Source organism: Eurosta solidaginis, chromosome 1, assembly GCF_040869045.1.
Source record: "Eurosta solidaginis isolate ZX-2024a chromosome 1, ASM4086904v1, whole genome shotgun sequence".
NCBI classification, from domain to species: Eukaryota; Metazoa; Arthropoda; class Insecta; order Diptera; family Tephritidae; genus Eurosta; species Eurosta solidaginis.
This window is the reverse complement of record NC_090319.1, coordinates 257,510,993-257,533,745: the sequence shown is the minus strand read 5'-3', so window position 1 is coordinate 257,533,745 and position 22,753 is coordinate 257,510,993. Positions and strand designations below refer to the sequence as shown.

At 40.2% G+C, this 22,753-nt stretch overlaps 1 protein-coding gene across 3 annotated transcripts in view; it reads right to left on the bottom strand.

The window, feature by feature from the left end:
- Window positions 1-22,753, bottom strand: part of LOC137237158 (dachshund homolog dac-1-like) — an 88,007-nt gene that overhangs the window by 23,814 nt on the left and 41,440 nt on the right. Inside the window, exon 1 of one of the 3 annotated variants that reach the window (XM_067760474.1) lies at window positions 16,220-16,692. The exons of the other annotated variants lie outside the window; for them this stretch is intronic. Coding sequence (XP_067616575.1) covers window positions 16,220-16,589 — 370 coding nt within the window. The 5' untranslated portion in view covers window positions 16,590-16,692. Of the gene's footprint in view, window positions 1-16,219; window positions 16,693-22,753 lie in introns of those variants that run through there. 3 annotated transcript variants of the gene reach the window in all.

The window sequence follows — 22,753 nt, the reverse complement described above, 5'->3', positions numbered from 1 at the left end:
ACGGGCATCAAACGAAAGGTGTTAATGGGTATTTTAAAAGGGAGTGGGCCTTAGTTCTATAGGTGGACGCCGTTTCGAAATATCGCCATAAAGGTGGACCAGGGGTGACTCTAGAATGTGTTTGTACGATATGGGTATCAAATTAAAGGTATTAATGAGAGTTTTAAAAGGGAGTGGTGGTTGTTGTATAGGTGGTCGCCTTTTCGAGATATCGCCATAAAGGTGGACCAGGGGTGACTCTAGAATGCGTTTGTACGATATGGGTATCAAATGAAAGGTGTTAATGAGTATTTTAAAAGAGAGTAATCCTTAGTTCCATAGGTGGACGCCGTTTCGAGATATCGCCATAAAGGTGGACCAGGGGTGACCCTAGAATTTGTTTGTACAATATGGGTATCAAAGGAAAGGTGTTAATGAGTATTTTAAAAGGGAGTAATCCTTAGTTCCATAGGTGGACGCCGTTTCGAGATATCGCCATAAAGGTGGACCAGGGTGACACTAGAATTTGTTTGTACAATACGGGCATCAAACGAAAGGTGTTAATGGGTATTTTAAAAGGGAGTGGGCCTTAGTTCTATAGGTGGACGCCGTTTCGAAATATCGCCATAAAGGTGGACCAGGGGTGACTCTAGAATGTGTTTGTACGATATGGGTATCAAATTAATGGTATTAATGAGGGTTTTAAAAGGGAGTGGTGGTTGTTGTATAGGTGGTCGCATTTCCGAGATATCGCCATAAAGGTGGACCAGGGGTGACCCTAGAATTTGTTTGTACAATTTGGGTATCAAAAGAAAGGTGTTAATGAGTATTTTAAAAGGGAGTAATCCTTAGTTCCATAGGTGGACGCCGTTTCGAGATATCGCCACAAAGGTGGACCAGGGGTGACTCTAGAATGCGTTTGTACGATATGGGTATCAAATGAAAGGTGTTAATGAGTATTTTAAAAGGGAGTAATCCTTAGTTCCATAGGTGGACGCCGTTTCGAGATATCGCCACAAAGGTGGACCAGGGGTGACCCTAGAATTTGTTTGTACAATATGGGCATCAAACGAATGGTGTTAATGAGTATTTTAAAAGGGAGTGGGCCTTAGTTCTATATGTGGATGCCGTTTCGAAATATCGCCATAAAGCTGGACCAGAAGTGACTCTAGAATGTGTTTGTACGATATGGGTATCAAATTAAATGTATTAATGAGAGTTTTAAAAGGGAGTGGTGGTTGTTGTATAGGTGGTCGCCTTTTCGAGATATCGCCATAAAGGTGGACCAGGGGTGACTCTAGAATGCGTTTGTACGATATGGGTATCAAATGAAAGGTGTTAATGAGTATTTTAAAAGAGAGTAATCCTTAGTTCCATAGGTGGACGCCGTTTCGAAATATCGCCATAAAGGTGGACCAGGGGTGACTCTAGAATGTGTTTGTACGATATGGGTATCAAATTAATGGTATTAATGAGGGTTTTAAAAGGGAGCGGTGGTTGTTGTATAGGTGGTCGCATTTTCGAGATATCGCCATAAAGGTGGACCAGGGGTGACCCTAGAATTTGTTTGTACAATATGGGTATCAAAAGAAAGGTGTTAATGAGTATTTTAAAAGGGAGTAATCCTTAGTTCCATAGGTGGACGCCGTTTCGATATATCGCCATAATGGTGGAGCTGGGGTGACCCTAGAATGCTTTTGTGTAATATGGGTATCAAATGAAAGGTGTTAATGAGTATTTTTAAAAGGCAGTGGGCCTTCGTTCTATAGGTGTTCGCCTTTTCGAGATATCGCCATAAAGGTGGACCAGGGGTGACTTTAGAATATGTTTGTACGATATCGGTATCAAATGAAATGTGTTAATGAGTATTTTAAAAGGGCGTGGGGCTTAGTTCTATAGGTGGACGCCTTTTCGAGATATCGCCACAAAGGTGGACCAGGGGTGACTCTAGAATGAGTTTGTACGGTATGGGTATCAAATTAAAGGTATTAATGAGAGTTTTAAAAGGGAGTGGTGGTAGTTGTATATGTGAAGGATTTTTCCAGATATCGCCAAAATGTGGACCAGGGTGACCCAGAACATCATCTGTTGGATACCGCTAATTTATTTATATATGTAATACCACGAACAGTATTCCTGCCAAGATTCCAATGGCTTTTGATTTCGCCCTGCAGAACTTTTTCATTTTCTTCTACTTAATATGGTAGGTGTCACTACCATTTTATAAAGTTTTTTCTGAAGTTATATTTCGCGTCAATAAAACAATCCAATTACCTTACCATGTTTCATCCCTTTTTTCGTATTTGGTATAGAATTATGGCATTTTTTTAATTTTTCGTAATTTTCGATATCGAAAAAGTGGGCGTGGTCATAGTCGGATTTCGTTAATTTTTCATACCGAGATAAAGTGAGTTCAAGTAAGCACGTGAACTAAGTTCATTAAAGATGTATCGATTTTTGCTCAAGTTATCGTGTTAACGGCCATGCAGAAGGACAGACGGACGACTGTGTATAAAAACTGGGCGTGGTATCAACCGATTTCGCCCATTTTCACAGAAAACAGTTAACGTCATAAAATCTATGCCCCTACCAAATTTTGGATTGGTTAATTTTTGTTCGACTTATGGCGTTAAAAGTATCCTAGAGAAATTAAATGAAAAAGGGCGGAGCCACGCCCATTTTGAAATTTTCTTTTATATTTGTATTTTGTTGCACCATATCATTACTGGTGTTGAATGTTGACATAATTTACTTATATACTGTAAAGATATTGAATTTTTTGTTAAAATTTTACTTAAAAAAAAAATTTTTTTTAAAAGTGGGCGTGGTCCTTCTCCGATTTTGCTAATTTTTATTAAGCGTACATACAGTAATAGCAGTAACATTCCTGCCTAATTGTATCATGATATCTTCAACGACTGCCAAATTACAGATTACAAAAGATTTAAATTACCTTCTTTTAAAAGTGGGCGGTGCCACGCCCACTGTCCAAAATTTTACTAATTTTCTATTCTACGTCATAAGATCAACTCACCTTTATCTGTCTTTTGTAATGAATTATCGCACTTTTTCGGTTTTTCGAAATTTTCGATATCGAAAAAATGGGCGTGGTTATAGTCCGATATCGTTCATTTTAAATAGCGATCTGAGATGAGCGCTCAGGAACCTACATACCAAATTTCATCAAGATACCTCAAAATTTACTCAAGTTATCGTGTTAACGGACGGACGGACGGACATGGCTCAATCAAATTTTTTTTCGATCCTGATTATATCTATATCTATCTCGATTCCTTTATATATGTACAACCAACCGTTATCCAATCAAACTTAATATACTCTGTGAGCTCTGCTCAACTGAGTATAAAAACAAAAAGCCAGGTGTTTTATTTTTAGCATGTTAATTTAACAATAAAAACTGTTAAGATAACACGATAGATCGTGTTAATTTAACAATAAGAACCTGTTAAAATAACATAATAGATCGTGTTACTTTTACAATAAAAAGCTGTTAAAGTAACAACATAGATGGTGTTAATTTAACAATAACAACCTATTAAATTAACTTGATAGATCGTGTTAATTTAACAATAAAACCCTGTTAAGTTGACGTGATAGATCGTGTTAGTTTAACATGACATATCGTGTTATTTCAACATAGTATAGTGTTAGTTTTACATGTCAGATCGTGTTAGAGTAACATGAAATAGTGTTAATTTAACGAGACAAATAATGTTGTATTAACAGGAAGTCATGTTGATTCAAACGTTTGTGATCATGTTAAATTCACACTGTTCCTTCCTGTTGATCTGACATGTAGGAACAGTGAAAAAGTAGGTTCATGTTAAAACAAACTGAGCAATAGTGTTGAAAAATAATAACCTGAAAATGTGTTAAAAAAGTGTTGATTCAACATGAAATTTTTTCTGCGTGCATACTCTCGCTAGGGGAGAGAAAACGCAGATATGAGATCGCCAGGAAACGCATTTTCGGACGTGACGATAGTTCGGGTGAAAATACACCCCGAGCAGCATATACTAGGACTTGGAAGAAAATTTTAAAAATTAGAAAGTCAGGGAAGGAGCTAAGAAGGGAAGGAAATGCTATTGCCGAGACGGTAATACGCGATACGATTGACAAGCGTCCATACATAAATGTAGAGATAGAGGGAATTCCGGTACAGGGTTTTCTGGACAGCGGGGCTTCGATAAGTTGTCTTGGATCAGGCTCGAATGCGTGGGCAGCCCGATTAAACCACAAGGTGCAATCCTTGAACAGGTGCTTGAGTACGGCGGACGGAAGACCTCAGGCAGTAGTGGGAAAATTTAACGCTCTAATTACCTGGCGTGGCAAAACAGTAGAGATGGTGTTATATCTGGTTCCAAGTCTCCAACAGGAACTATACCTGGGGATTGATTTTTGGGATGCGTTTGGCGTCGCCCCGACAATAGTCTCGGAGCTAGATGTGGCAAACGCCAACCAAATCGAGCTCACAGAGGCGGAGGTCCGGAAACTGGACCGAGTTAAAAAGCTCTTCCCATCTTTCGCAGATCTCGGTCTGGGCAGAACACACATTATGGAGCATGTCATTGAAGTTTTCGACGATACGGTGCCGGTAAAGCAGAGGCATTACCCAATGTCGCCGGTGAAACAGAAATACGCCTATGATGAAATCGATCGAATGTTGAAGCTCGATGTGATAGAGGAGAGCGATAGCTCTTGGAGTTCGCCCATCGTACTTGTCGAGAAGCCGGGGAAGAAACGCCTGTGTGTGGACATGCGAAAATTGAATGAGCGTACGAAAAAGGATGCGTACCCGACGCAGCATGTAGAAGGGATCTTGTCACGGTTGAGAGAAACATTTTTCATTTCCGGAATTGACTTGAAAGATGCCTTTTGGCAAATCCCTCTAGAGCGGTCATCCCGGGAAAAAACCGCTTTCACAGTCCCTGGCAGGCCACTGTACCAGTTTAAGGTTATGCCTTTCGGTCTGTGCAACGCCAGCCAGAGACTGTGTAGACTGATGGATAAGGTCATCCCCTCTCGGTTGCGAGAGCATGTGTTTGTCTACATAGATGACTTGCTCATCTGCTCGCCCGATTTGGATACCCACCTGGAACACTTGGCAGAGGTTGCGGAGTGTCTTGCCAATGCGGGGTTGACGATAAATTTGCAAAAGTCCAAATTCTGCCAGAAGGAGCTGAAGTATCTAGGCTTCATTGTGGGACAAGGTCAATTAAAGACGGACCCGGCGAAGATCCAAGCAATGATCGACTTTCCTGTACCGACCACCATCAAGCAGCTCCGGCGCTTCCTTGGTATGTGTGGCTGGTATAGGCGGTTCATACCTAATTTTGCCACAACCGCTGCGCCGATGACAGACTGCCTCCGGAAGGCGAGAGCTTTCGCGATGACAGCCGAGGCCATAAAAGCCTTTGGAGACCTGAAGCAAGCACTGATCTCCACAGATGTTCTGGTTAACCCCGACTTCAGCAAACCGTTCTTCATTCAGTGTGATGCCTCAACTCAAGGCATCGGAGGCGTACTGTTCCAGAAGGACGAAGAGGGAAATGAAAGGCCCATCGCCTTCATGTCCCAGAAGCTGAATTCCGCGCAACGGAATTATACCATTACCGAGTTGGAATGCCTTGCGGCAGTCGTTAGCGTGCAGAAGTTTCGCGCATATGTGGAAGGCCTCCCATTCACGATTCTCACAGACCATATGAGCCTCAAGTGGCTAATGGGGCAGAAAGACCTCGCAGGTCGTCTCGCCCGATGGAGCTTGAAGCTACAATCGTTCGATTTTCGGATAGAGCACCGTAAGGGTGTGCAGAATGTGGTTCCCGATGCGCTTAGCCGCATGCATATGGAAGAGATCGTGGAGAACACGGTACACAATATACTGGACTTTAATTCGGCAGAATTTTCGAGTGCAGAGTATGAGTCTCTGAAGCAAAACATCCAGGATAACGCTGACCGGTTACCGGACATGAAAGTAGCGGACGGAGTAGTGTACAAAAGGGTGCTTCCTAGGGGAACCGAGGAGGTAGAGGAATCCCTATGGAAAATTTGGGTCCCGGAAGGCCTCAGACAAGCCCTTCTTACGGGGATGCACTCCGACAGAACGGCAGGTCACGGAGGGATTACAAAGACGCTTTATAGGCTGAGAACATGGTATTTCTGGCCAGGCATGGTTGGAGATGTTAGAAAGTTCGTCTCCAAATGTGAGCTTTGCAAGTGCTCGAAGTCACCGAACGTGACGTCACGGCCACCGATATTGGATCGTTTTCAAACGGAGAGGGCATTCCAAAGACTATATGTTGATTTCTGCGGACCGTATCCACGTTCGAGTTTCGGAAATGCGTATGTGTTCGTGGCATTAGACCATCTCACCAAGTTCGTCTTTCTCAAGCCAATGAGACACGCTACGGCGCAGGAGGTGATTAAATGCTTAGAGGTTGATATATTCCACGTATTCGGCGTCCCGGAGTTTATACATTCGGATAACGGCAGACAATTCATCTCAGAGCGTTTCGCGAACTTTCTACAAGGCTATGGTGTCAAGCACATCAAAACTGCCCCTTATGCCCCGCAGCCCAATGCCTCAGAGCGCGTGTCCACTGTCATTGTTGCCATTATCCGGGCATACTTTTCGGGCGAAGACCAACGAGAGTGGGATCGACACGTCTCGCATGCTGCCTTCGCACTGCGCAGTGCCATTCACGAAACCATTGGAGTGGAGCCTTACAAAGCCGTCTTCGGACAGACCATGATCCAGCATGGGAATGCCTATGAAGTGCTGCGCAGAATAAATTCAGTGGGCGAAGCCAGCGTGGAGGTGCTGTCCGGATCTGACCGACTTTCATTGATAAGGAACAGGCTAATTCAAGGACTGGAAGAGGCGCACAGGAAGGGACAGCGAGCGTACAACACCAGATCGCGTCCTATCAGATACCGGGTAGGTCAAACAGTCTACCGGAGGAATTTTAAACTGAGTAGCGCTGCGGAAGGTTATAACGCAAAGCTTGCTGCCAAGTACCTCAAGTCAGTGATTCTCGCGGTGCGAGGCAATTCGCTGTATGAGATCGGGGATGCACAAGGCCGTTCGGTGGGTTTGTATCATGCGAAGGATCTCCGCACATAATCGGAACACTGCCCCAAGCGGACGAAAAAGACCGGCTTTTCGAGAGTTTCATCACCGCGAACGCCTCTAAACCGCTCGCCCTGTTGCGGTCACCCTGTTTATTTCAACGACCTTTCTGCTAACACTGGCTGCAAACATGTTAAAGCTAATGCAACAACCTTGAACTACATGTTGCGAACGCAGTCAACTCAGCTGTTTTTGACATTTCTGCAAATAAGGCAATAGCTGCCACGAGCTTCGCGAAAATTCTGTCCTTTTTCCGGTGATTACTCAAGAAGGTTAGACGTGATCAAAAATCAGATCACAAACTAACAAAAAAGAAAAAGCAACAAAGTCAATTTGCAAGCTTCATCGCGTGCTCTAAATGAGAAGCTACTTTGGTATGCCAACACGACAGGCAGCATTAAGCTAGTAAAGCTGATTGGCACAAACAAGTGTGGGCACCGCCGGCAGCGAATTGTAATAGCTGCAATTTTTTTTGGATCCAGCATATTCAGTGCACTGGACACCTAACCAATCCGCTACTTACTAAAAAAAAAAAAAGCGCACCTTTGGATAGACAAGTCGCCAACAGGCAAGTCACTACCCGGTACCCGCGGCACAAACGAGAAGGGCCGGGGCAGATTGCTAGCAAATATACCAGGTGAGAGTGTCTTGAAGTTTTTTTGCATGGAAACCATCACAGATCGGCGGGGAGCTGCATAGATCTTTGCCACAGCTGTTGCTCCCGCAGCATCACAACACATTGGAGTGCATAAATAGTTGCGAGATCAACGCGAACAGCTTGTAGTTTGCCAATGCATTGAACTTTCATTATACAATTTTATCTGCACATCAGAGTGCGCATGCCTTTTGTTTCCCTCTCCTCCTCAAGGAGAGAAATTTTAATAATAGTTTGACTGAATTCATCATAGTAACGTTTGTGAGTCGCACGGTTTCATGCGTGTGAACAAGTGTGCAGGGGCACCCCTAAAGTAAAAGGAAGAGAGGGCGGGGGGAAATTGTAGGGATACACCCGTAGTTTTAGCGCTCACCGGAGCAAGACGTCTTGTAGGAGGTAGGCTGCCAAAACCCAGGCGTGGATTACACGCTCAGTACCCTGCGGTTTCTCAAACCGCTTCTCTTTGGCCGCGTTGGGCAGCTTCTTTTAAGCCTTGATAATTTCAATCGTCGGGCCGAACTGGGCCAGAAAGATGAGACTAGGCGACACGTTTGAGTAGCTTCGAATTTTGCATAATTCTTTCTTTTCACATTTTATTAACAAAAGCACTGTAGCTTTATAGGGTTACGAGGGCCGATCGTAAGGCTCATATAGTATGTAATAAATACATAGTAAATAAGGACCACACGTTGGTGTGAATACAAACATGTGAATTAATTTGTCAATAAATTTACAATGAATTGCTAATCAATTTAGGTTGGTGGTATTTGATTTCGGATGTGATGTGGTCAGACGGACGGACAGGGAGGGGAAGGACGGGTGACATGAGGGGATAGACAATTGTAGCTTGAGCATTGGGGCCGGCAACCATAAGGCCACTGCCGACCATGGAAGGGAGGGAATAAGAGGGCTGGCCAAATAACACCATCGGCAGCTGCAAACTTCGGAGGAGTCATGGTAAGTTATGCATGCAAACGGGAGTTCTGAGTGTTGTGCCCATCGAATGGGTAAGGAACAAGGGGGGGGGGTACGAATTTTTGTATGGTGCGGTCATGCCGTGGTGCCACAACAACCCACGGTCCGGCGAGCTAGCTCGCGCGTAAGCAAGCGTACCCCGTGGCAGACCGGGCATGGAAAGTTGAGGGGCTGAAGGCGAGGAGTTCTTCGCGAAGATAGGCAGTAGGCGCGTCAACCCAAAACCCGTACGTAACAACGTTTTCAATTTAAAAAAAATGTTCTAGGCATGGTCGCCCTTCGCCAGTGATTTGGTAAACAAAAGCTTCTCAGTGAAAACTTATCTGCCTAGCAGATGCCATTCGGAGTCGGCGTAAAATATGTAAGTACCGTCCCGCGAATTTGTAGGAAGAACTAAAAGGAGCACGACGCAAGATGGATGAGAAGCTCGGCCTAAAACCTCTTCTGAGGTTATCGCGTCTTGTATTTTTTTATTTGCAGTTTTTGTTACAGATGATGTGACAGTCTTTTGTGGGATATAAATGCAGGACTCGAGTGATATGTGTTTAGGCCCGAAGCCAAAATTTCTATTAACTCGCGCCACCCTAATGCCACTACGTTATCGACCACTGTCCGCCCACATGGATGTATATGTGTACTTATGTAAGCTTGAAACAAATTGCCCTGACCCCGCGAAATAAACGCGACGAACATCGCCTTGTCAAAAATAAAATCCCAATAATTACATGAAGGTGAACACAATGAACGCCAAGAGCGAAATTTACGCGACGTCATTTTGCGACGATAGATTTATTTCTATCGACGCCGCCGGGCGATGACGACAAACAAGGGTTGCTCCTGTTCAATTTTTTAAGTATAAAGAAAGAAAACATAATATCCAAAATCAATTTTTTTTTTCTTTACATATAATTTTTAATTTTTAGTTTAATTTCTTAACATTTTTTGTTTGTTTTGTTAATTTCGTAACATTTTGGCCGTGTTTTAGCAGCCAAGTGCTAAAGCAGAGAATCAAAAAAGTTTTAATAGTTTTCATCTTTATTTCTAAATAATGGCCACTCTTAATAAACAGCGTCAATTTCGCCCGGCATTGTGTTTTAAGTAGACGAAATGTCTGGGCGTAATTTGAAAAATGTCATCGCCCGACGCGGCGTATATCGTCGTCGCTCGGCATTGTGCTGGCTATGGCTGTGTATGGCGTAACGATCTTGCTTGAAAAGTAGTCGGTATATATATTGGTTGTCCTCGTCTAGGCAACCGACTACTTTTCAAGCAAGATCGTTACGCCATACACAGCCATAGCCGGCCCGAGGAGCCCCGCCACATATTCATTCATTTATACAAAGGTAAATTATTTGTTTTAAGTAAATTTTAACGTTAATAAAGACATTATTATAACGAGAAATATCTCGCTTTTCCTTTTTTCTTATTTATTTTACACATTATCCAAGCACAATTGTGGTGCCTCCGATCTACCATCGAGACACCTCAATTATTCATGGTCTTTCGAGCCGAACCGTCAGTCTATCTGCCTACTTTTACGGTATTTGTCAAAGATTGAAATCGCTTTGAAAGATGGAATTCTCCCTTGCTTGAGAAGATTTGTATTGAAAGACAGTTTTCGTTTCCATAAAAAAAGCTGCAACTAGCCATAGCTCCTACTTTAATTTACTATAATTACGAACCATTGTATTCAGAAGAATATTTTTCTTAGAAAAAATAAAAACCAAAAAGATTATATTGCTATTGTAATTTGCGAACCAACATGCCAGTATAGATACACCATAGGAATGAAAGAACTTGTACAAAGAGTTTTTATAATAAATTGAGTATTCTTCAATTGTGAAAGCCCAAAACATAAGTACAGAATTGCTTCGCAGCTAGATTTCAAACACTCTGATTTACACTACGCAAAGCACATGTGTCGCTTCATGCTAAAAAAAAATTTGCTGCATTAAATCAGTGTTGGGTAACAAAAACCCCAAACAATCACGAGCAAGCACAAACAAAAATGCAAAATAAATAAATATTTTACCGTCATTTCAGTTGTTTTACTAATTTAAATTTAAAACTTTATATTTAAAACAATTTTCTGGATTATAAAACTGATTTGAGATAAACCATGATATTTAGTCCGTTTGAAAAATGTTTTCTATTCTACATTGAAGTCGCTGCACAATTAAAAGTTGGCATAGCTTTGCCTCTTTTTTGACCAATTATGCTGTACGATTCGAGAGAGATAGCTGGAAGAATTCACCTATCGTGAAAAACTCGACACATTTATTTCGGTAATTTTTTATCTTAGCACACAACTGCTCAAACTCGTCCATGGTTCAATTATATGGTTGGCTCATCTGTAAAGCAACAAAATACGTCTGTTCAAATTGTCAAAATCTGTGTGTTGGTGTTGGTGCGAATGGTATGGAATGGAAACATAAAACTTAGCAGTTTTTGTATGTGTAAGAAAAATGTTGCCAATGTGTTGGTTTCATTTTGAGTTTGCCATCTCCTTTTGACAATCCCTTCGGCCATGCAATGAAATAAATAAAATCAGCTGCTGAGATGAGCCTACCATATAATTGAACCATGAACTCGTCCAAAAATATCGTGAGGGGGTGTCAAAAGACGGCGGAAGCGGAAATAACAAATGTTTTATATCTGTCAAAAGATATTTCCAAAAGACCGAAAAACTAGCCCAGACCGCTTCGAAACGGGGAGTGGGATCCATAATATTTTTGCGCAGAACACCTTTCTGCATAGGCGGCGCTTATAAAAATTACCCTGGGTGGGTCCAACACTGATTTGGAGCTTAAAACTATATCCGCGCTGAACACTTTCTTCAAATATTTTTTATGGGTACCACGAAATCAACAAAATTACAACAACCACATTAAAAATTTCCATTTTAATCATTTTCATTTAATTTCGATTTTAATCATTTTCGTACAGAAATTTTTGTAATTGAATTCTGAAGAGACTCACATCACCCGATTTTCAAAATTAATTAGAAAAACAATTTAGAAAAAGAACAATTTTGCAAAATTTTCTTTAAAAAGTTGTTTAAACAAATTAATTTTACAAAAAGAATGTCAATAGCAATACCTACTATTAAAGTGTGTATCATTCTCCTAAGTATTGAGCAAAAATTGTGTGTCACGAAAGTGATACATAAACACGTATTATAATATAAAGTTCTGCAAAGAATATGCTATTTTGCAACAAATTGTTTAAAAAACAAATTAATTTGAAGAATCAAGCGATGTGAGTCTCTTCAGAATTCAATTACGAAAATTTCTGTGTAAATATTGTTGCAGTCGGTTGATTTTTCGAACCTGTAAGTGGTTTTGAATGAAATTAGTGCTTAATCCCCAATTTGCGATCCCGTCCATTTTTACTAGAAATATTTTTTGCTATAAGGAAAATATGTGTACACAATTTCATTACGATATGTTAATTTTTGTTCGAGTTATGTCTCCCGAAATATAGAAAATTGCTTAGTCATAAAAGGGGCGGTGCCACGCCCATTTTTTTAAATTTGAAGTTTTTCCTATTTATTGTTATAAATCCACTTGGGAAATGAAATACAATTGATAGAAAGCTCTTTTTGCAAATATAAAGCTTATTTTATTCGTCCACGACCCTTTTAAAAATCTTTTATATAAAAGTGGGCGTGGTCCTTAACCGATTTCGTTAATATTTCTTCAAAGCATTCCTTATAGTAAAGGAAACCTCTCTGTCGAATTTTGTTACGATAGGTTTAACGATTTTTGATTTGTTATTAATATTTGTAAAATTGAATTTATTACAAGTGGACAGTGCCACGCCCATTTTAAAATTGTTTTTAAAATTTTTATCAAGAGGCTCAATATCAGTCCACATGTCAAATTTCAAACATTCTAGGTGTATTATTTACTAAATAATCAGGTTTTTTTCCAAAATGTTATATATATAAAAAGTGGGCGTGGTTATCATTTGATTTCGCCCATTTTCAATACCAATCTATTCTGGGTCCAGATAAGCTCGTGTACCAAATTTGGTGAAGATATCTCGATATTTACTCAAGTTATCGTGTTAACGGACGGACGGACATGGCTCAATCAAATTTTTTTTCGATACTGATAATTTTGATATATGGATATCAAAGTTAATATACTCTGTGTGCAAAGCACGCTGAGTATAAAAATAGGTTTATAAAGCTCTTATAATTGGAAATTCGAACCAAAATGCTATTTCTGTAAATGTTTTATAAAGTAACTAAATAGTAAAAATAAATCAAATTTTTTTCAGAAAGCGTTGAGGCCAAATGTTAATACATTGCATATTTAACTTTGAAATTAATTGTAAATACAAGAAAACAAGAACACACTATTTCTCAATATTTTGTAACTTGGAAAATTTCAAATCTATGTATATAAAAGAAAGTCTTGTTAGATACACTACGCATAACTCAAGAACGGATGAACCGATTTGGCTGAAAATTGGTGGAGAGGTAGCTTAGAACCAGGGAAGGGACATAGGATACTTTTTATCCCGTTCTGGCTAGGGTCTTGAGATCAAAACGTGGCCCTAGGTAATCCTGGGATGTGTTTATACAATATGGGTATCAAATGGAAGTTGCTTATGAGTACTTTGATACTGTATATTTTTCGTACCCCTGGGTGACTAGGGCCTCGAGATATAGGCCAAAACGTGGACCCGAGCACCCTAGAATGTGTTTATACAATATGGATATCAAATGAAAGCTGTTGATGAGTGCTTTAGTACAGGGTAGTTTTCATACCTATTGGTGACTAGGGTCTCGAGATATAGGCCACAATGTGGATCAGGGTAACACTGGGATGTGTTTTTACATTATGGGTATCAAATTTAAGCTGTCGATGAGTGCTTTAGTACAGGGTAGCTTTCATACCTACTGGTGACTAGGGTCTCGGAATATAGGCCAAAACGTGAATCAGGGTAACACTAGGATGTTTTTACATTATGGGTACCAAATTGAAGCTGTTGATGAATGCCTTAGTAGAGGGTAGTTTTCATATCTTTTGGTGACCAGGGTCTTGAGATATAGGCCAAAACGTGGATCAGGGTAACACTAGGATGTGTTTTACATTATGGGTATCAAATTGAAGCTGTTGATGTGTGCTTTAGTGCAGAGTAATTTTTATATCGCTGGGTGACTAGGGTCTAGAGATATATACCAAAACGTGGACCCGGATACACCTAGAAGGTGTGTGTAATATGGATAGCAAATGGAAGCTGTTGATATGTGCTTTAGTACAGAGTAATTTCTATATCGCTGGGTGACTAGGGTCTTAAGATATATGCCAAAACGTGGACCTGGATACCCCTACAATGTGTGTGTAATATGGATATCAAATGAAAGCTGTTGCTGAGAGCTTTAAAGTAATTTCCATTGTCATATCCGATTTAGTCGCATCAACCTGGCAAAACTGATAAACAAACATGCGAAGCCGAATAAAGACATGAATTAATAATACCCACATACCTATATACATATGTACGTCCTATTCGATTTGCCTGAAATCTGGTATATTATTATGTATTAGTATTTACGGTCCTTTTTCCGGGAACTAGACCAGAGACGGACTGGGACGGGATGAGGACTAGGACTGGGACTGAGACTCGGAGTGGGACTGGGACTCGGGATAGGACTGGAACAAAATACATACCACCCTGTGGGACTGGCAATAAGGGATTAAGAAGAATGAGAAAAACTTGAGAGACGAGAAAAGAGGGAAGGAGAAGGAGACTGAGAAAGAGATAGAGTGAGACGAAATAGAGATAGATGAATCGAAAAAGACGGCGGGAGGAGTGAATAAAAGGATTAAGAAAAATATAAGAGGGGGGAGGCAGAGTTAGACGGAAAACGCTTATTAAGATGTATGCAGATAGACCAAATTTAGGGCAGAACAACGTCTGCCGGGTCTGCTAGTTATTTCATAAACGTTTGTTCATAAGAGAATGGCTGCATTTTAACCGCTTCTTGATTTAAAAACAAACTTGTTGGAATTGCAGGCATTCTTCATTTAATGTAAGTATCGTATTAAGGGTAACGGTTTACAAGACGTGCACCATCTAATTTTCATCAAAAATTATCAAAGGAGGTATCAAAAGACGCGTTTCGATCTCAGTTTTTAGAATCCAGAAGCGAAAACAAAAAATTTGATTTTTGTATAAAGATTTTTATTTACAAAACACCATAGAATGAAGAAGGTCCGAAAAATGGAGCCTTCGGCCGCAATTTAAAAAAAGAACCCTGTGTGTGGCCAACACCGGTTTGGGGATCAAAATGAAATCCGAGCAGAACATTAGTGTATGTTGTACAAATCTGGCAAAATACAACAACCACATACAAATTTGAATAGATTTGTTGCTTATATCTTTTGATAGAAATAAAATTTTAAATTTTCGCTTTCGGATTCTAAAAACGGATGTCGAAACGCGAAAATTCAAGATAAAAATTAGGTAGATTGAATATATAGATTAATTGTAAAACGTATATGTATATTATACATGTTTAAATTATTCAAATAATTCATATTAATAAAAATTTTCGTGATTCAAGGTTCGATTGTATTTAGTTTTCAATTATGGAAAAATTAAAAAACAATTAGTATTAGAAAAAAAATTAATGTTCTGGCCTTGAGCTCAAATCGAACCTTCAATCATTTATCAATAGGCCGCTAAAACAAAAATTTATTTTAATTTTCGTGTTAAAAAGCTTTGGGCTAAGTTTACATTTATAAGCTTAAAAGCAACGAGGCGTTTCGATTACTTCACGCTTACTTCTAACCGGTTTGTAAACAAAAAATCAACGCTTCCTAAGCTTAGTGCATTGTGAATTCACAATGGCTTAGTGTTTATCATTGTGAATTCATGCAAGTGAAAAACCTTTCTATTCCTCCATTGCCATACCTACCTGTTAAATAATTGCTAACAGGGAGAACGGCTGTCGCGAATGGCGAGAGAATGGAAGAAGTTTGTTTTTTGCCCGCAGTTAATAAATTGAAGTGCCGTGAACTGCCCAATCGTGTTTCAAACCAACTTTTTTTAGATGTGTCTAGAGAAAATGAGACTACAAATTAATATTTATTTTTAAAATCTAGTTAATAGACAAAATATGAGCATCCAGTTTAGCAAACCTTTTTTAATTATGTACGTAATGCAATGTACCAGTCGTCTACAAAAATGTGTAAAAAACATTATTGAGCAAATGATTTAAGTAATCGAACAGCGATTCAACAGGTGATCCAGGCTGTTTACTATTGTGAACGTTTTTTCTCAAACATTCGCCACTTTTATTAATTCACAATGGTGTGTATTTAAGAAGTTTTTATAAACTGACATTACGTTTACTTTGCTTGTTGGGTATAGTGGTTAGTGTCAAAAACTTAAACTGAAATGAACTGTACAGAAGCTCTCTTTTTAAATATACACTTACTAACCTTCCCCAGTTTCCATATTATAACAACTTCCCAGATTTTCCATTTCCTTAGCACACATTGCGTCTGCATTTTCTGCAAGAGACTCTACCAAATTAAGTCGATATGTATGTTTCTCTGCCTCAATTTCTAACTTGAGGCTTTGCATTTCCTCTTGTAACTTTTTTCGTCGTTCCTCGAGTTCCAACAATTTCGATTGCTCATTCTCCAATGTTCGACATAGCTCTTTGAATGTATTATTTGCTATATCAACCAGGGATTGAGACTTATCGCACACTGTTGAGTTGGTGGTCGAAGCTGTTGGAGATCTGCTACCATTTTCCTCGGAATAAAATTTATCCAAATCGTTAGAGCCCTCTCCATTGTGGTCCATTTTTCAAAAGTAATTCAATTATAAGGGACTATAATTAAAAATAGAGGCGGATAACTCAAATATATTTATTTTTAAAAATATATTATGTAAAAATATTCCGAAGAAACAGAAAATTTCGTTTGATACTTTTGTCTAGGATAACTAAAGCCAAATTTATTTAAACATCCGGTTTAGATAGTGTTGTGAAAATTTAAAACTATTGTGGATATACCATGTACAGAACTTTGCGATTAAAATTTGCCTAGTTACTACCTCTTTTTTACATTGTGGACACATGTGCAATCGGGGCCGTAGAGAGAAAATTCGGGCCAGGGGGAAATATACGGGCCCCGAATACGAGTTTTACTCACAATATGTTTCCTCAATTTGAACTTTATTAAGAGTTAGGTTAGGTTGAACTGACCGGTCAATAAAGACCTCACATAGACTGAATGTGTCCATAGTGCTACCAGAATTTGTTTGACGACCAAACGGAAGAACCCCAATCAGATACCAGGACTTATAGAATAACTCCGCCCCTTGGCAAATACTAGAAGTTTTCTACGACCAAGCTTAGTTGCTGCCTTGAGATCAGGCAACTCTGTCGGCCCTTATAACGGGAGCCTTGACCTTGTTCAAATCGCCTGTACGTAAGTCAATGGTAAGGTTTGATTTTTTTTACAATTTCGTTTAAGTATCATATGTATGTATTTATCGATATTTTACCAAATTAAAATGTTATACTGAATTTAGAAAAAAAATTAACATGGTATGCTAAGTTAATCGAGTGGGGAGGCGGAAGATGAGTGAAGGGTAGGTAGGTTGGAATATACTGGAGCAAAGGTATGGTAAGGGGCCTGCGTAGTAAAGCGAGCGGTCCAAGGAAGGGTGGGATTCTTGAGAGGTGATGTGAGAGAGAGAAATGATTATGATGATTGTGACATCCGCGCTGCATCAAGGTGGAAAAAGGGTTTAGGACCGCGACTCCATGTACTGAGCTAGCTGGGGCGATTCCACCTTGATTGCGCAAAGGGGCGGATCCACAAATGTATGTATGGCGAACTGAGAACGTGCTCAACCCTTACTTCCTGCAGGTAGCACTTCCTACACCTGCTATTACAGACGAGGCCTAACTTATGACCATGTGGCGCCAGAAGGCAGTGTCCAGTTAGTATGCCCATCGTGAGGCTTAAGTCTTCTCTTTTCAAAGATATGAGCCACTTCGTGAGTCTTTCCACATGATCTTAGACATTTTGCAGCCCCGCGCTTTTGTCCATGCCTTTCCTGCTTGAAAAAATTACTTACTTGTTGTTGTTGATGGATCATATGCAATTCTGTCTTCTTTTAGGTTCTCCCAAACGGATTAGGACGTCTATCGCTGTTGTTGTGTTGTAGTGATAAGGACACTGCCCGAAGGTCTTGGGGAGTGTTATCGATGTTGATGGTCCTTTGCCAGATGCAGATCTGGTATGTTCCGGCAACAAGCACCATTAAGGTACAAGCCCGACCATCTCGGGAACGATTTGGCATGACCACATGCAACCTTCTAGGCCATCACCGCCTAGATCCATGAGGAACTTGAGGTCGCCCAAGCCTCGGCTGCTAAACAAACAGGATTCACCACGGGTAGGCGAGGTTGACAATTGGGATGGACAACCTATATATTGCGTTAGCAACCCCTATCTGTATCTGAAAGATGCTCCAGTAATGTGGCAGCCTGTGGGATCTACCTATTTTTTAATCGACACAGCAGTCCCGACCGAACTATCCGTATACAAATGTATAGTATATTCTGCCATTTCTGAACCCTGGTACCGACACTTCGGCTCAAGATCTTGGCCCCAAGATCTCTATCGAAGCTAAGGCACGGGACCATATATTCCGTTGCCCGATATAAGATGGTGCTATACTGCTGCCCGAGACCTTAAGCTTTGCTGCAGTTTTTGGCCATTAGGTCTTGCATGCATGCAGTGCTGAGTAGGCTTTCTTCGCTCTCTTCTCCACATGGAGTTTTCACGACAACTTACTATTTAGTATAACTCCTAGATACTTTGTGCTATATTTTTCTGAGCTTAGGCTTTGTCCAATATTTTCTTGTAAATAATACTAGATCGGGTTTCGGATTCGGTAATCCCGACTCCAGATTCCCAGGCAAGTACATTCCAAAGTGCCTCAGGCATCAGAAAGCTGATTGTTGTTAGGCATCTGCCGCTTATGATGACTGCGTCCACAGCATTGGTGATAGAACTCCACCCTGCGGCGTTCTCCTGTCTTACAGTTTTTGTTGCCTCGCATAGACCCCATTGCGATGTGATCATTCTGCATCTTAACATGGAGCCGATCCAGTTCGCTAAAACAGATGACTGGATTTTCTCGCTTTCGGTATGAAGAGTACCCGAGCCGTTCTCCAAGATTGCGAGACGTGGTTCAGTTTTATGCAACCCTCAAAGATTATTCTTAGCCTTTCTATAATCGCTCCACCGGCAGCATAGCAGAGAATATCCCATTTGGACCCGGCGATTTGAAGTTGGCAAAAGTCTTTATTGCCCATTCACTTTTAGTATTTGTCACCAATCCCGGTACCTCTCCCTCCGTGTTAGGATTATAGACGTGGTTACATAAGTCGTCCGCATCGTCTCCTGATGGAAAGTGTGTGTTAAGTGTTGCCTCAAGGGACTGTGACTCATATGTGACCATTCCCTGTCGTTCTTTTTTATTAATATCTGGACTGCATCTCTTTTAGATAGGGCTTCCCTAAGTTGTTGTTGTTGTAGCGATAAGGTAACTCCCCGAAGGCTTTGGGGAGTGTTCTTGATGTGATGGTCCTTTGCCGGATACAGACCCGGTACGCTCCGGTAACACAGAACCATTATGGTACTAGCCCGACCATCTCGGGAACGATTTATATGGCCACATTAAACCTTCAGACCATCCCTCCCTCCCCACCCCCAAGTTCCATGAGGAGCTTGGGGTCGCCAGAGCCTCGTCCGTTAGTGAAACGGGATTCTCCGCTCGAAGGTGAGGTTGACAATTGGGTTGGAGAAGCTATATATTGCGCTACACAACCCCTTGAACGCCGGCTTTCCTCAGTCTCGCCGTTTCGTTGGGGCATTCTATGTCGGCACAGAATTTCTTCCACGAAACCCGCTTGGACCTGTTGATTTCATATTCATAGATCCTTTACAGATCTCTGTATTCGTCCCAGCGCTCCTCTCTTTCCGCAACTTTTGCCGGCTAAAAAATTTCTTTCAGCTGCCTTCTAAGAAAACTCATCCCCTTCCTCCACCATGGTGGATTTGCCTTCCCCTTGAATCTTCGCAGAGGGCAAGCTTTGTTGTACGCAGTTGTCAGCGCCTTTGATAAGAAGTTGTTCCACTCCTCTACGGTGGTAACCTCTTTAGGCTGCCCCAGTCTTTCTGATACACATTTCTGAAATTTGTACCAGTCCGTCGCCCTAGAGCTTTTAAAGGTTTTCCCCTTCTCTACCTTCTTTAGGGAGCTTCTAAAGCTGATATATGCATGGTCTGAGAAGGATGGCCTGTCAAGCATCCAGTTCAGAACTCGATCTGATATCAAGCACATTGTTCGATGTAGGATGTAGCGCACTACCCTAAGAATTTCCCACTGGGTCATTCGAGTATCGAATGAGCACGGTAATCCGATGCTAGCCTCTAAAGGCAAGATGTTAATAAACATTTACAGACGTATGCACGTACATGTTGATAATGATACCGTTAAATCCAGCGAGCGAGTGAACTTTTTGCACATTTGCTTATGACCTCTATTTGTTTTTAAAATTGCATTCCGATGTCTAGCAACAACTTGCTTGTGGACCGCTACCTGGCACAGAATAAATCGATGCTAGACAATTAATGAAGCCTAATTTGAAGCTGACTAGAAAAAAAAGAGTCAGTTCCTGATAAGCATCGAAAATTAAAAGTCGCTCCGGTCACTATTAAATTAGTCTTAACAAAAAATAAAAATATAAAACCGGTGTTAATGAAAAAAAAAAGGACAAACATTTTTCTATTAGAAGCTTAAGCGTAACTGTGCGCATAGCAGTGTTCAGTGATTCAAATAGCCTAGATTCCACACCTCTTTGGAAAAGGTATGTTTCTGGCTTTGGAGGCCATACTCGCATACAGACAAAGTGATATAAGTCTGAATTATTACAAACATTAAATTGCATCTCGGAATCTTATCCCAATACGGCGCTTATGCTACCGTTGCGTTTAGGTAGCAGCAATATGCATTCACATTCCAGTCATCGAAAGCTAAAGACAACCAGTATCCTGTTGGACCATGGCTTCTAGCCCTGTTCATTTTCGTGGTTTACAGCTCTGTGATTTTTCAAATAATTCAATTGATTTGACCAGCGTGAAACCAAAATTCAGCTAAACCAGTTCGTTAATCTTGGTGAACTACTTGAATATTCTTCCAGAAACCCATGATATAATGACCATAACAAAAAAAAAAAAAAAAAAAAAAAAAAAAACGGAACCAATAAAACCATTAACTAGTAATAAGCATTATACTTCAAATGTGTATTGAACTTGCTTAAATACCATACACTATTTTTTATTTATAGTCAACATATACATAAATATAATTAATGTCTCAGTGCATTTCGGTTAAAAGCGTACATAACTCCCATAATAATAATGCTATAACAATGAACTAAAATTTGAAAATTTGCTTAGTTCCATTGAGCAGAAGTTTATTTGCTATAGCATTCTGTTATGGTGATTTCGATGATTTTAGGTTTCTTGCACCTAAATTGATATACAAAAGGTCAATTAATTGTGTTAAGCAATAGTGCATAAATCATAATATGATAAAGAGTTTCAAATTTTATATGTAAATTCATATGTAAAAATTATATCAATTTCTTGGATATTCACGAGATATAGTTTCAGGCGCAATAAAGCGCATCCTCATACATCTCTAGTTATCAGGGTGTGTGCAAAACATTTGCTGTGCATGCACATGTATGTATGTGACGTACACAGGCATAATTCGGGTCTACCTATTTAGCTATAGAACCTCTGGTTCTAATTGTTTATGATTCTTCAACTACACGCATGTTTGATTACAGCATAAACCTATCGCGTTTGCATCCTCGTCGTCGCTGGTACCAACGTCGCATCGATGGTGTGGCCGAGTAAGCATGTAAGTAAATCCGTTCACATTCTATTTTACATATGTATGCACATGTTTTATGTCATTTTTTTTTTGTAAGTCAAGAGGATATTATTTTCAATAGCCCTTAAACTAAAATTTTCAATCCTGGGGTTTTAACCACGATCTCCAAGATATTACCTTTACATTGATATGCGCATTTGATCGCATGTGTAGGTCGATTTAAAAATTGCGTGGTTGAAACAATTTGCACACCCAAGTTAGCTAAATGTGTATTGAGGAAAATACTACAAGGATAATTATGGTAGTAACCTTAACCAACTTCGTCCTCATATTTAGCCTACGTTCTAAATACATTCTAGTAAGCCAAATACAATTATATTGAATTTCTGTTTGTTAATACGTATACCTTCAGGGATATTTAGACTAATAGGCTATCTGTTTTGAACACGATGATAAAGTTGATTGAATCTAAAGAATTTCGTTTGAATAGATAACTATTAAATGCTAGTAATAAGGAAGCAGGGAAATTTTGTTAAAGATTTTCTTATGAATAAAATGAGAAATTGTGAATTGCTAAAGATGGAATTCTAGGGTTTTATTGGCCGTTGACGAAATGTAGGGATATTGGTGGCTGAGATGAAGTAAGTATTAAGAGGGTTAACCGACGAACATAACTTTTTTTTTTTTTGTTTAACAGGTCGGGTGGGTAGAGACAGGGGGAGTTCTTCCAGCTTTTCTTCCCCATAAACGACGATTGGTGTAACGTTCCTCGTTCTTCTTTCTTGCCTTGTTCATTTTCCTAGTCACTTGGTTTTTTCTTTGTTTGTTTTGCACTGTCATTTTGCTGGCGCAATTCTGCGTGGAATATCCCTTTGTTACCGTAGGCATATATTTAAATATTGTTTGTGCGACTTCGTTGCGTGAGGCTGAAGCACCCCCCCCCCCCCCCCCCCGCCCGCAATTTCCCTAAACTAAGCTGAAGCATAGCTAGATATGCCACCTCGCTTCAGTCCAACCGCACCTTTGTAAATTTTCCTTATATG